The 12,831-nt window shown below is 42.1% G+C and overlaps 1 protein-coding gene across 3 annotated transcripts in view; it reads left to right on the forward strand.

Moving 5' to 3' along the window:
* LOC120019208 (feline leukemia virus subgroup C receptor-related protein 2-like) overlaps window positions 1–12,021 on the forward strand; it is a 57,959-nt gene extending 45,938 nt beyond the window's left edge. The window contains exons 8-11 of one of the 3 annotated variants that reach the window (XR_005472302.1): window positions 3,958–4,069; window positions 5,711–5,766; window positions 8,683–8,835; window positions 11,448–12,021. Coding sequence is in view for 2 of the 3 variants with exons in the window: in XM_038962526.1 (XP_038818454.1) it covers window positions 3,958–4,069; window positions 5,711–5,766; window positions 11,448–11,513 (234 nt within the window). In the remaining variant the exon portion in view is untranslated. The remainder of the gene's footprint in view (window positions 1–3,957; window positions 4,070–5,710; window positions 5,767–8,682; window positions 8,836–11,447) is intronic. The other 2 variants (XM_038962526.1, XM_038962527.1) reach the window with 2 other exon arrangements.
* Window positions 12,022–12,831: the final 810 nt, after the last annotated feature.

Genomic DNA, 12,831 nt, shown 5'->3' on the forward strand with positions numbered 1-12,831 from the left:
GCTTTCTTAAATCCTTTGTTGTAGTGAATTCTTTACAGTCATGTTTTTTTTTTCTTCATTTTAAATAGCTAAGTAATCATATAAAAAAAAAAAAAACTTTTTGACACCGTCATGAAGCATTATGACCATACCGTGTCACTTGGACAAGCTAGCTAGGTCCTCTTGTTATCTATGCTGGTTGTTAGCTTGTGTATAGCTGCACGGGACACTTCACGTTTTATGGATGATATTTACAGAGTCGGGTGAACTCCATTCCTGACAGGCTGATCAGATTCAATAGCTGCCTCGGAGGCTGATATGTAAGGGTGGGGCCTTTTTTATAGGCTGTCTTCAAGGAGCCTGTCTATATGAATCAGCATACAAGGCAGCATCAGCCTCTGAGGCTGCTATTGAATCTGATCAGTCTGTCAGTAACAGAGCTCATCCCCTGGATCTGATATGCATCTGCCTAATAAAGCACTTTGACATCAAATTTTATTGGTCACATACACATATTTTGCAGATGCTATCAGAGGTGCGGGGAAATGCTTATGTTTTCATGTAGCTCCAACAGTGCAGTAATACCAAACAATATAAAAAGATACACACAAATCCCCCAAATAAAGATCGCGAGCCTGGTTCTGGTAGTTCCTATTGAGTTAGTTTTTGTATTAACTCAATATTAGACAAGTATTATATTATTAAACAAATATTTAATCACGATCTCTGCTGTTGCTCTGAATTCCCGAAACTTCTCTATTTCGGTCCCTTTCTGTCACTCTCTCGATTTCTCGCTCTGTTGCTTTCTCTCTCTCTGTCTCGTGCACTCTCTTTCTCTCTCGCTCTCTGTCTCGCGCTCTCTGTACCTCCTTTCAATTCAAATTCGAAAGGCTTTATTGGCATGGATGGTGTTATCACATACATTGCCAAAGCAAACATATATAGACATGTATCAAATCAACGATGACAGATGGATGATAATAATAATAAAAATAATACTGAGTGAGTAGTAACAATTTAACAGGACACTACAGTAAGACATGAATGAGGACAATGATGAAATACACAGATATAATTGGTCTGGTTGGTTGTTTCACTGGCTGTCCCTGCGGGTGTGACAGGAAGTTACATATTTTGCAGCTTATATGGTACAAAGGTGTTTTTCTCCAAATAGATATTGGATTTTTTTCCTTTTCTGTTTTAGTTTTAACATTTTTGTATTTAACATTTTAGCAAAGAAAATTTGCCTGTAAGTCTACATAGTTCTGTTAGTGTAGGAGAAAGTACAGCTCTGCCAGGACCTCTGAGGGTTAGAGTGAGCACAACCTGTCCTCTCTGGGTTGTCGGACCGGTCTGTAACGGATGGTTTCTATGGCCAGGCTGTCCTCTCTGGGTTGTCGGACCGGTCTGTAACGGACGGTTTCTATGGCCAGGCTGTCCTCTCTGGGTTGTCGGACCGGTCTGTAACGGACGGTTTCTATGGCCAGGCTGTCCTCTCTGGGTTGTCGGACCGGTCTGTAACGGACGGTTTCTATGGCCAGGCTGCCCTCTCTGGGTTGTCGGACCGGTCTGTAACGGACGGTTTCTATGGCCAGGCTGTCCTCTCTGGGTTGTCGGACCGGTCTGTAACGGACGGTTTCTATGGCCAGGCTGTCCTCTCTGGGTTGTCGGACCGGTCTGTAACGGACGGTTTCTATGGCCAGGCTGTCCTCTCTGGGTTGTCGGACCGGTCTGTAACGGACGGTTTCTATGGCCAGGCTGTGCTCAATGAGTCTGTACATTTGTCATTGTTTCTCTCAGTTTTCTATCAGTCACGGTGGTCAGATAGTCTGCCACCATGTACTGTCTGTTTAGAGACAAGTAGCATTAGATGTTTTTTGTGGTGTCTTTCCAATAGGTGATATTTTTGATTTGTGATGATTTGAGTGCTGTCCTGTGGCTTTGTTGGATTGGTAGGGGTTAGTGAACTAAGCCTCAGAACCAGATGATTGAGGGGACTCTTTTCTATGGTCACCTCTTGACATTGGAGGACTTAGTAATGGTAGGAGTAGGGGTCAGTAGTTAAAGATTATACAATTTGGTGGCTTTTTTTGGAAATTAATCAGAGGGGAATTGGCATGATTCTACTCTGCTTGTGTTGTTTGGAGTTTCTCTGTACTCCGAGGATGCTCTAACAGAATTCCACATGCAGGGTTCCAGTTGGGTGTTTGTCCCGTCTGTCAAATTCTTGCTTCGTAAGCGGACCCCACACTTCACTGCCGTATAGTGGACCCCACACTTCACTGCCGTATAGTGGACCCCACACTTCACTGCCGTATAGTGGACCCCACACTTCACTGCCATATAGTGGACCCCACACTTCACTGCCATATAGTGGACCCCACACTTCACTGCCATATAGTGGACCCCACACTTCACTGCCATATAGTGGACCCCACACTTCACTGCCATATAGTGGACCCCACACTTCACTGCCATGTAGTGGACCCCACACTTCACTGCCATGTAGTGGACCCCACACTTCACTGCCATATAGTGGACCCCACACTTCACTGCCATATAGTGGACCCCGCACTTCACTGCCATATAGTGGACCCCGCACTTCACTGCCATATAGTGGACCCCGCACTTCACTGCCATGTAGTGGACCCTGCACTTCACTGCCATATAGTGGACCCTGCACTTCACTGCCATGTAGTGGACCCCGCACTTCACTGCCATATAGTGGACCCCGCACTTCACTGCCATATAGTGGACCCCGCACTCCACTGCCGTGCAGTGGTATTGGTTCTGTTATTGATTAGAATTTTATGAGCCAGTTTCTAATTTGTGCATCTAATTTAATACATTGTTTAATGGCATAGAAAGCCCTGCTTGCTTTGTCTTTCAGTTCATTCATGGCTAGGTTGAAGTTCCCTGTGACGCTGCAGGTTGACGTTGCCCGTGGCGCTGCAGGTTGACGTTGCCCGTGGCGCTGCAGGTTGACGTTCCCTGTGACGCTGCAGGTTGACGTTGCCCGTTATGCGTACGTGTGTTCAGTAGAGCCCAGTAAAAAAGTATATCAGTTTCCCTGACATCCGGTCCTTTTTCTGGAATATCAGAATGTTTGTCTTGTTGAGATTGACTGTCAGGGGTCCAGGTCTGACAGAACTGTAGCAGATGATCTAATGGTTGCTGTGACCATCTCTTGTGTGAGACAGCAGCACCAGGTCATCTGACTACAGGAGGCATACGTGTCTTTAAGAGTGAGATCGGGCGCTGTTGATTGCTCAAGCGTTTTTTTTGCCATTTTATTTATCTAGATATTAAATAGACTTAAGCTGAATTTGTTCCGCTGTTTTACTCCTCACCCTTGGGAAAATAAATGTTGACTGCATTTGTTATTAGTGTACATTGATTTGATTACATTTTTTTCTTCCAACACCACTTTTAAATTAATTTCAGTCAAATTTAATCAAATGCTTTTTGGAAATCTACAAAGCATGAGCATTTTGTTTTGATTTACATGTTTTATCAATTAGGGGTGTGTAAGATCTAAATATGGTTTGATAATTTGGTATACAATTTGACTTTTGCTCAGGTTGTTGTGTTCACTCAGAACGTGCAGTGATCTGCTGTATATCTCCCCCAGGTTGCTGTTGACACAAATGCAACGATAATTGTTTGGGTCAAATTTGTCTTGTTTATTTTATTTTATTTTTCATGTAAAATTGGTATTATTAGTCCCTGGTTCCAGATGTCAGGGAAATGGCCTATTCCCAACACTGATAACCAGTTTAAGTATGGCAGTGATACATTTGGTGCGCGCCACAGTTTGGGAACTACTGGTGTAGAGGGCCACTTCCCCCGACAGGTGTTTGGTATCATTTTCACTATCTGTCAAGGAAAGATAATTGATAATTCACTCTCTCACTTTCTCTGTCTCCGTCTCGCTCTCGCTCTCTCTCTCTCTGTCTATATATATATATATATACACAGGTGTTTGGTATCATGTTCACTATCTGCCAGGGGAAGATCATAGATAACTACGGGACGCTGGCAGGAAACATCTTCCTCTGCGTCTTCCTCTTCATCGGATCGGTCCTCACAGGTAAAGACCTTTTTCTGATGATGATGATGATGGTGGTCAAAAGTAGTGCACTACATAGGGAATAGGGTGCAATAGGGCTCTGGTCTAAAGTAGTGCACTACATAGGGAATAGGGTGCCATAGGGCTCTGGTCTAAAGTAGTGCACTACATAGGGAATAGGTTGCCATAGGGCTCTGGTCTAAAGTAGTGCACTACATAGGGAATAGGTTGCCATAGGGCTCTGGTCTAAAGTAGTGCACTACATAGGGAATAGGTTGCCATAGGGCTCTGGTCTAAAGTAGTGCACTACATAGGGAATAAGGTGCCATTGGCTACTGTAATCCAAGTCCACATTCACCCACATGAGAGGAAAGTGAGCCTACTGATTGGGCCTGAAGGGTTAACGTCAGAGAGCTGCTGTGTTATTCCTTAAATACAGCCATACTGGCTACTGGAGAACATCATGGCTGAAGTCCAAGTTCACCAACATGACAATAGACTATCCCTAACCTCGTCCTCTGGAGCACAAGGGAGGTGCACATTTTGGTTTTTCTGACCCTTACACTACACAGCTGATGGTCAAATTATCAAAGAATGATTATTTAGTTGATATATTTGAATCCGATGTGTAGTGCTGGGGCAAAAAACCAAAACGTGTACCCAGTGGGGGCCCCAGGACCCAGTTTGAGAAACCCTGCACTAGATGATTATGTTAATGATGTGAAGGGTTAAAGGTCAGTCCAGAGGGTTACTGCGGTGGTAATATTTTGGGGAGAACAAACAATTGAAGTAATAAATCAATGAGCCCTAAACTCCTCTTAAAAAGTAAATACTGGTTATTGGAGACCAGGGCTAAAGTCCCAAGTTCATTTATGTTAATTATTTATTTATTGTATGACTAGAAGGGTTAAGGGTCAGCAACAGAGGGTTACTGCATGGGCAGTACATAAGGCAAACTATAGTTACATAAAGGTTAAATTAAACATGTAAATAATTGGTGATCATGAGTTGACTTGTCATTCTGAGCCATGGCATAGATAATGAACTTTGTCGTGTTGTAATATTAACAAAGTCATAAACCACTGTGTTATGAATTAGTCCTTCCAGCTTTTTTATTAAAGGATTTATATCGTAGTACGGTGTACCTTTTTGTATTGAGTGCCCTCTAGTGGAAGCTGTACCTTACTGTCTTTGCTACAGGGAATATTCCTTCATGCTATTTGACAAGCAACACAGTGAAACAAATTATGTATTCACCTGGTCCACGTATCAAACTCCCCTCCTCGAAGCCGGAGTGTCTGCGGGTTTTCACTACACAGATTGGTTAGGAACTTTCACCCTCACCTGGTTGTCTAGGTCTTAATTGATTAGTTAAGGACCCTCACCTGGTTGTCTAGGTCTTAATTGGTTAGTTAGGAACCCTCACCTGTTTATCTAGGTCTTAATTGATTAGTTAGGGACCCTCACCTGGTTGTCTAGGTCTTAATTGGACACCACTGACCTGAACCGTAAAAAACCTGATCATGGAATTGTATAGAGGGATCTGCTGAAAGGTCATGTGTTGCAGGCAGGCATCAAAATGGCTGGCACACACCTCTCTAGTCTTAAATAAACCCCAAACATGCATGTCCACTTTCTAAGAAATGTATTTCTTCTCTCCAGGCTTCATCAAGTCAGACCTGCAGAGACAGAAGGCCAACCAGTTAGCCAAGGCAGCTGTAAGTGTGGGGGGGGGGGGGGGGGGGCTGGCTGGCTGAGGGGTGGGGGTTAGGGCAGTGTGTTAAATCTGTTTCTGTGTAGCTATGTATGCATGTCTGGTGCAGTAATGCTCCTCAAGTCACCTCACAGTATTTTGCTGTTGCTCCTAGAATGACTTGTCTCATGCTGGATTGTCTGTGTGGTTTAATGTCGTCTGTGTGGTTTAATGTCGTCTGTGTGGTTTAATGTCGTCTGTGTCGTGTGTATGTCTGTTAATAACCCCTTACTATATAAATATATATCTCCCTCTCAGACAGGCACGTTTTTTCCAGTAAGTCAGAAGTCGTAAAATGTGACCACTTTGCTAGGTGTTGTGACCTCAATAGGACAACCTGATCAGGTCGCTCTCGGAAAACCTAGTAATTTATTGAAAGCAGTAACTCCCCTCATTTCAAAATAAATAATGAAGTTTTGTAAATGTTTGTTTTGGTAACACTTGACATCCCGCGTCAAAACGTTATGGCACGGTCATAACAGCTGACATAACTTGTCATAACCTGTCGTAATATGGTCATAACACTGTCATGACATATATTTAAACCTATTGTGACACAGTGCATTCGGAAAGTATTCAGACCCCTTGACTTTTTCCACATTTTGTCACGTTACAGCCTTATTCTAAAATGTATTAAATAGTAGTTTTTTTTCATCAATCTACACACAATACCCCATAATGACAAAGCAATAACAGGTTTGCAGAATTTTCTTTACAAAAATGGAAATATCATATTTACAGCAGCGATTACAGACTTGAGTCTTCTTGGGTATGGCACTACAAGCTTGGCACACCTGTATTTGGCGAGTTTCTCCCATTCTTCTCTGCAGATCCTCTCAAGATCTGCCAGGTTGGATGAGGAGCGTCGCTGCACAGCTATTTTCAGGTCTCCAGAGATGTTGATCGGGTTCAAGTCCGGGCCACTCAAGGACATTCAGAGACTTGTCCCGAAGCTGCTCCTGTGTTGTCTTGGCTGTGTGCTTAGGGTGAACCTTTGCCCCAGTCTGAGGTCCTGAGTGCTTTGGAGCAGGTTTTCATCAAGGATCTCTCTGTACTTTGCTCTGTTCATTTTTCAATCGATCCTGAGTAGTCTCCCAGTCCATGCATGATGCTGCCACCCATGTTTCACTGTAGGGATGGTGCCAGGTTTCCTCCAGATGTGACGCTTGGCATTCAGACCAAATCTTGGTTTCATCAGACCAGAGAATCTTATTTCTCATTGTCTAAGAGTCCTTTAAGTGCCGTTTGGCAAACTCCAAATGGGCTGTCATGTGACTTTTACTGAGGGGCTTCTGTCTGGCCACCCTACCATAAAGGCCTGATTGGTGGAGCGCTGCAGAGATGGTTGTCCTTCTGGAAGGTTCTCCCATCTTCACAGGAACTCTAGGGCTCTGTCAGTGACCATTGGGTTCTTGGTCACCTCCCTGACCAAAGCCCTTCTCTCCCGATTCCTCAGTTTGGCCGGGCGACCAGCTCTAGGAAGAGTCTTGGCGGTTCCAAACTTCTTCCATTTTAGAATGATAGAGGCCACTTTGTTCTTGGAACTTCAATGCTGCAGAAATATTTTGGTACCCTTCCCCAGATCTGTGCCTCGACACAATCCTGTCTCAGAGCTCCACGGACAATTCCTTCGACCTCATGGCTTGATTTTTGCTCTGACTTGCACTGTCAACTGTGGGACCTTATAAAGACAGGTGTGTTCCTTTCCAAATCATGTCCAATCAATTGAAATGACCACAAGTTGTAGAAACATCTCAAGGATGATCAATGGAAACAGGATGTACCTGAGCTCAATTTCAAGTCTCATAGCACAGATTCTCAATACTTATGTAAGTATTTCATTAATTGGTATTGTGTGTAGTTTGATGAGGGGAAAAAATGAATGTTATCAATTTTAGAATAAGGCTGTAACGTAACAAAATGTAGAATAAGAGAAGGGGTCGGAATACTTTCAGAATGCACAATTTTATTTTATGGCTGGTTATGACACTGACAAAAGTGTCAAAACCTACCACACAAGGCAAAACATTCCATTGCACCATAGTCTACTCGTCTCAACAGTATGTTTATGTTATATAGCATTTTCTGAAATTGACCATATTAAATTATCATTGTAATTGAGCACACATTGATGTCAGACATGCACCTACCCCAATGCTCTGTTGCTGATGACTGGGATGAATGCAGGACTAGGTTTCAGGAGCAGGACAAGACATCCTCTTTTTGACTGATGACTGACATAAGGACCTGTACGTGATTGGCCAATCTGGCTTATATGATTATGATGGTCATAATGCTTCTTGACAGTGTCATAAAGGTTATTTTCTACAATTTATTTAAAATATGAACAAAAACATGACTTAAGTATTCATTACAACAACAACGTATTTAAGAAACAAACTTTCAAACAAAAGGAAACTTCTTGGCAGGAAACAAATTATTTGATTAAATCAACAATGTCACTCTGTATTGTGTTTTGTGTGGAACCCCAGGAAGAGTAGCTGCTGCTTTTACAACAGCTAATGGGGACCCTAATAAAATACCGTATGTAAGAGAGCCATAAAATAACGCAATATATGTCAGAACGATTGTAAATATATGGGTCATGACAGTGTTATGTCAGCTGTTATGACATGATTATGATCGTGTCGTAACGTGTTATGACACTGAGGGTCAAGTAAAGTGTTGCCGTTTGTTTACAACGTCGTACATGGAGGATTTGTTATTGTTGTTTTATTGTTTTTATTGTTTTTCCTGAGAAGTAACATTTTTAGAGATGCAAGGTGTTCTTCCCGACAGCGATTATAACATGATAGTACTTCCAATTAACCCCTGATGTAAAATTTGAAGGTGAATAAAAATAAAAAAAACACTGTTCCAGGCGGACGGAGAGCTCTCTGGTCAGCAGCAGGACTACGGGGCCACGGCTCTAATCAACAAGCCAGACTGCCCTTCTGCTTCTCTTCAGGCTTGATCACTAACCCATATACCCTATAACCCCTACACTCTTAGCTCGAACCTCAGACGGGCCAAGGTAGGGGCACAGCCAACCAATAATCACCACACGCTTCCCTGTCATTATTCTCTTCGGAGTGAATCCTAACTTCAGCTTTAGTCTCCCCATTCGACATCGGTGCCAAGTCTTAAGTTAGGATTCACTCTCCTGTACACCTTTTGCTTTTGACCAAGAATTTCCTGGAAGCTTTGTAGTGCAAAAAAAAAGATGATCTAAGTTCTAGGAAGTTTTTTGGGAAATTAAAAAACGTAACCCTCCACCCCTCATCTGAATCCTGCTGTTGTTCTATTTTCACTTCCCTCAACTCTCCACGCTCCAGATTACATGATTAGACACAGGTTATTTTCACTTCCCTCAACTCTCCACGCTCCAGATTACATGATTAGACACAGGCTATTTTCACTTCCCTCAACTCTCCACGCTCCAGATTACATGATTAGACACAGGTTATTTTCACTTCCCTCAACTCTCCACGCTCCAGATTACATGATTAGACACAGGTTATTTTCACTTCCCTCAACTCTCCACGCTCCAGATTACATGATTAGACACAGGTTATTTTCACTTCCCTCAACTCTCCACGCTCCAGATTACATGATTAGACACAGGTTATTTTCACTTCCCTCAACTCTCCACGCTCCAGATTACATGATTAGACACAGGTTATTTTCACTTCCCTCAACTCTCCACGCTCCAGATTACATGATTAGACACAGGTTATTTTCACTTCCCTCAACTCTCCACGCTCCAGATTACATGATTAGACACAGGTTATTTTCACTTCCCTCAACTCTCCACGCTCCAGATTACATGATTAGACACAGGTTATTTTCACTTCCCTCAACTCTCCACGCTCCAGATTACATGATTAGACACAGGGTATTTTCACTTCCCTCAACTCTCCACGCTCCAGATTACATGATTAGACACAGGGTATTTTCACTTCCCTCAACTCTCCACGCTCCAGATTACATGATTAGACACAGGTTATTTTCACTTCCCTCAACTCTCCACGCTCCAGATTACATGATTAGACACAGGTTATTTTCACTTCCCTCAACTCTCCACGCTCCAGATTACATGATTAGACACAGGTTATTTTCACTTCCCTCAACTCTCCACGCTCCAGATTACATGATTAGACACAGGTTATTTTCACTTCCCTCAACTCTCCACGCTCCAGATTACATGATTAGACACAGGTTATTTTCACTTCCCTCAACTCTCCACGCTCCAGATTACATGATTAGACACAGGTTATTTTCACTTCCCTCAACTCTCCACGCTCCAGATTACATGATTAGACACAGGTTATTTTCACTTCCCTCAACTCTCCACGCTCCAGATTACATGATTAGACACAGGTTATTTTCACTTCCCTCAACTCTCCACGCTCCAGATTACATGATTAGACACAGGTTATTTTCACTTCCCTCAACTCTCCACGCTCCAGATTACATGATTAGACACAGGTTATTTTCACTTCCCTCAACTCTCCACGCTCCAGATTACATGATTAGACACAGGTTATTTTCACTTCCCTCAACTCTCCACGCTCCAGATTACATGATTAGACACAGGTTATTTTCACTTCCCTCAACTCTCCACGCTCCAGATTACATGATTAGACACAGGGTATTTTCACTTCCCTCAACTCTCCACGCTCCAGATTACATGATTAGACACAGGTTATTTTCACTTCCCTCAACTCTCCACGCTCCAGATTACATGATTAGACACAGGTTATTTTCACTTCCCTCAACTCTCCACGCTCCAGATTACATGATTAGACACAGGTTATTTTCACTTCCCTCAACTCTCCACGCTCCAGATTACATGATTAGACACAGGTTATTTTCACTTCCCTCAACTCTCCACGCTCCAGATTACATGATTAGACACAGGTTATTTTCACTTCCCTCAACTCTCCACGCTCCAGATTACATGATTAGACACAGGTTATTTTCACTTCCCTCAACTCTCCACGCTCCAGATTACATGATTAGACACAGGTTATTTTCACTTCCCTCAACTCTCCACGCTCCAGATTACATGATTAGACACAGGTTATTTTCACTTCCCTCAACTCTCCACGCTCCAGATTACATGATTAGACACAGGTTATTTTCACTTCCCTCAACTCTCCACGCTCCAGATTACATGATTAGACACAGGTTATTTTCACTTCCCTCAACTCTCCACGCTCCAGATTACATGATTAGACACAGGTAATTTTCACCTACAGTATGTTGAATAAGATGTATGTGATAATCTTTTAACCCTTTAACCTTTTTGATGTGTAGTTCCTAGTACCTGTATGTGTATATTTATGTAGCGTGTTATTTATCTGTTGTGTTGCTATGGATACTCAAACAGTTGGTCTGCTTGTATTTCAGACTAATACTGTTTTTGCATCAGGATAAAAAAAAAAAAAAAAAAATCTGGTAACTTCTCCAAATTCCCAGATTTCCTGAAATCCCGGTTGTAAGATGCCTCGGAATCAGAAGGGAATAAAGCAGAGAATCCTCCAGCTGAGATTGTTGGAAAACCTTGGGATTCTGGGAAAGTTATTAGAATTTTGCAACCCTAATCAGAATAGTCTTTTTAGTTGGATTGTTTTTGATTGACAGGTCCCGGCAGACCCAGAGGATGGGAACATCTCTGCCCCTGCAGTCCTCGACGAAACCAGGTTTTAGAGACGGACGATCTGCTGGACACTCTCACACACACACACACACACACACACACAATAAATCACTCGTTTATGACCACTTCCCTTTAACACTGTCCAATAAGGCTGCATTAACACTGGCAGCCCAATTCGGATCTTTTCTTTCACTAATTGGTCTTTTGACCAATCAGATCAGCTCTGAAAAAGATCTGACGTGATTGGTCAAAATACCAATTACTGGAAAAAAGATCAGATTTGGGCTGCCTGTGGAAACGCTGCCTAAGAGTCTTCCACTATTTATGCCTAATTGTGCAAATACCATTTCTTTATTATTTATAGAGAAATGTGTGTATGTGTTATGGTCGCACGCACACAGTGCCTTGGCTTAAAATATTCAGACCCCTTTGTCCACATTTTATTGCGTTACAGCCTGCGTTTAAAATTGATTACATTTAGAATTTTGGTCATAATGTCAAAGTTGAAATACAGTACCAGTCAAAAGTTTGGACATTCAAAGGTTTTTCTTTTATTTTTACGATTTTCTACATTGTAGAATAATAGTGAAGACATCAAAACTAAGAAATAACACATATGGAATCATGTAGTAACCAAAAAAGTGTTAACCTCTCTGGGATATGTGGGACGCTAGCGTCCCAATTGGCCAACATCCAGTGAAAATGCAGAGCGCCAAATTCAAATAAATTACTATAAAAATTAAACTTTGATGAAATCACACATTCAATATACAAAATTAAAGCTACACTTGTTGTGAATCCAGCCAACATGTCAGATTTCAAAAATGCTTTACGGCGAAAGCAAACATAGCTATTATCTGAGGATAGCACCCCAGCTAACAATCACAGACCATCATATTTCAACCCTCCAGGCGCGACACAAAACGCAGAAATAAAGATATAATTCACGCCTTACCTTTGACGAGCTTCTTCTGTTGGCACTCCAATATGACCCATAAACATCACAAATGGTCCTTTTGTTTGATTAATTCCGTCGATATATATCCAAAATGTCAATTTATTTGGCGTGTTTGATCCAGAAAAACACCGGTTCCAACTTGCGCGACGTGACTAAAAAATATCTCAAAAGTTACCTGTAAGCTTTGTCCTTACATCTCAAACTACTTATGTAATACAACTTTAGGTATTTTTTAACGTAAATAATCAATAAAATTGAAGACTGGATGATCTGTGTTCAATACCTGAGGAAAACAACGTGTAACGAGCCTCTGTGTAAAAGAGAAAGAGAACTTCCCTCGAGCCTCATTCTGAACAGTGTTACTTCTTCATTTCTCAAAGGAAAAACCTCAACCAATTTCTAAAGACTGT

The sequence above is a fragment of the Salvelinus namaycush genome, chromosome 24 (assembly GCF_016432855.1).
Source record: "Salvelinus namaycush isolate Seneca chromosome 24, SaNama_1.0, whole genome shotgun sequence".
NCBI classification, from domain to species: domain Eukaryota; kingdom Metazoa; phylum Chordata; class Actinopteri; order Salmoniformes; family Salmonidae; genus Salvelinus; species Salvelinus namaycush.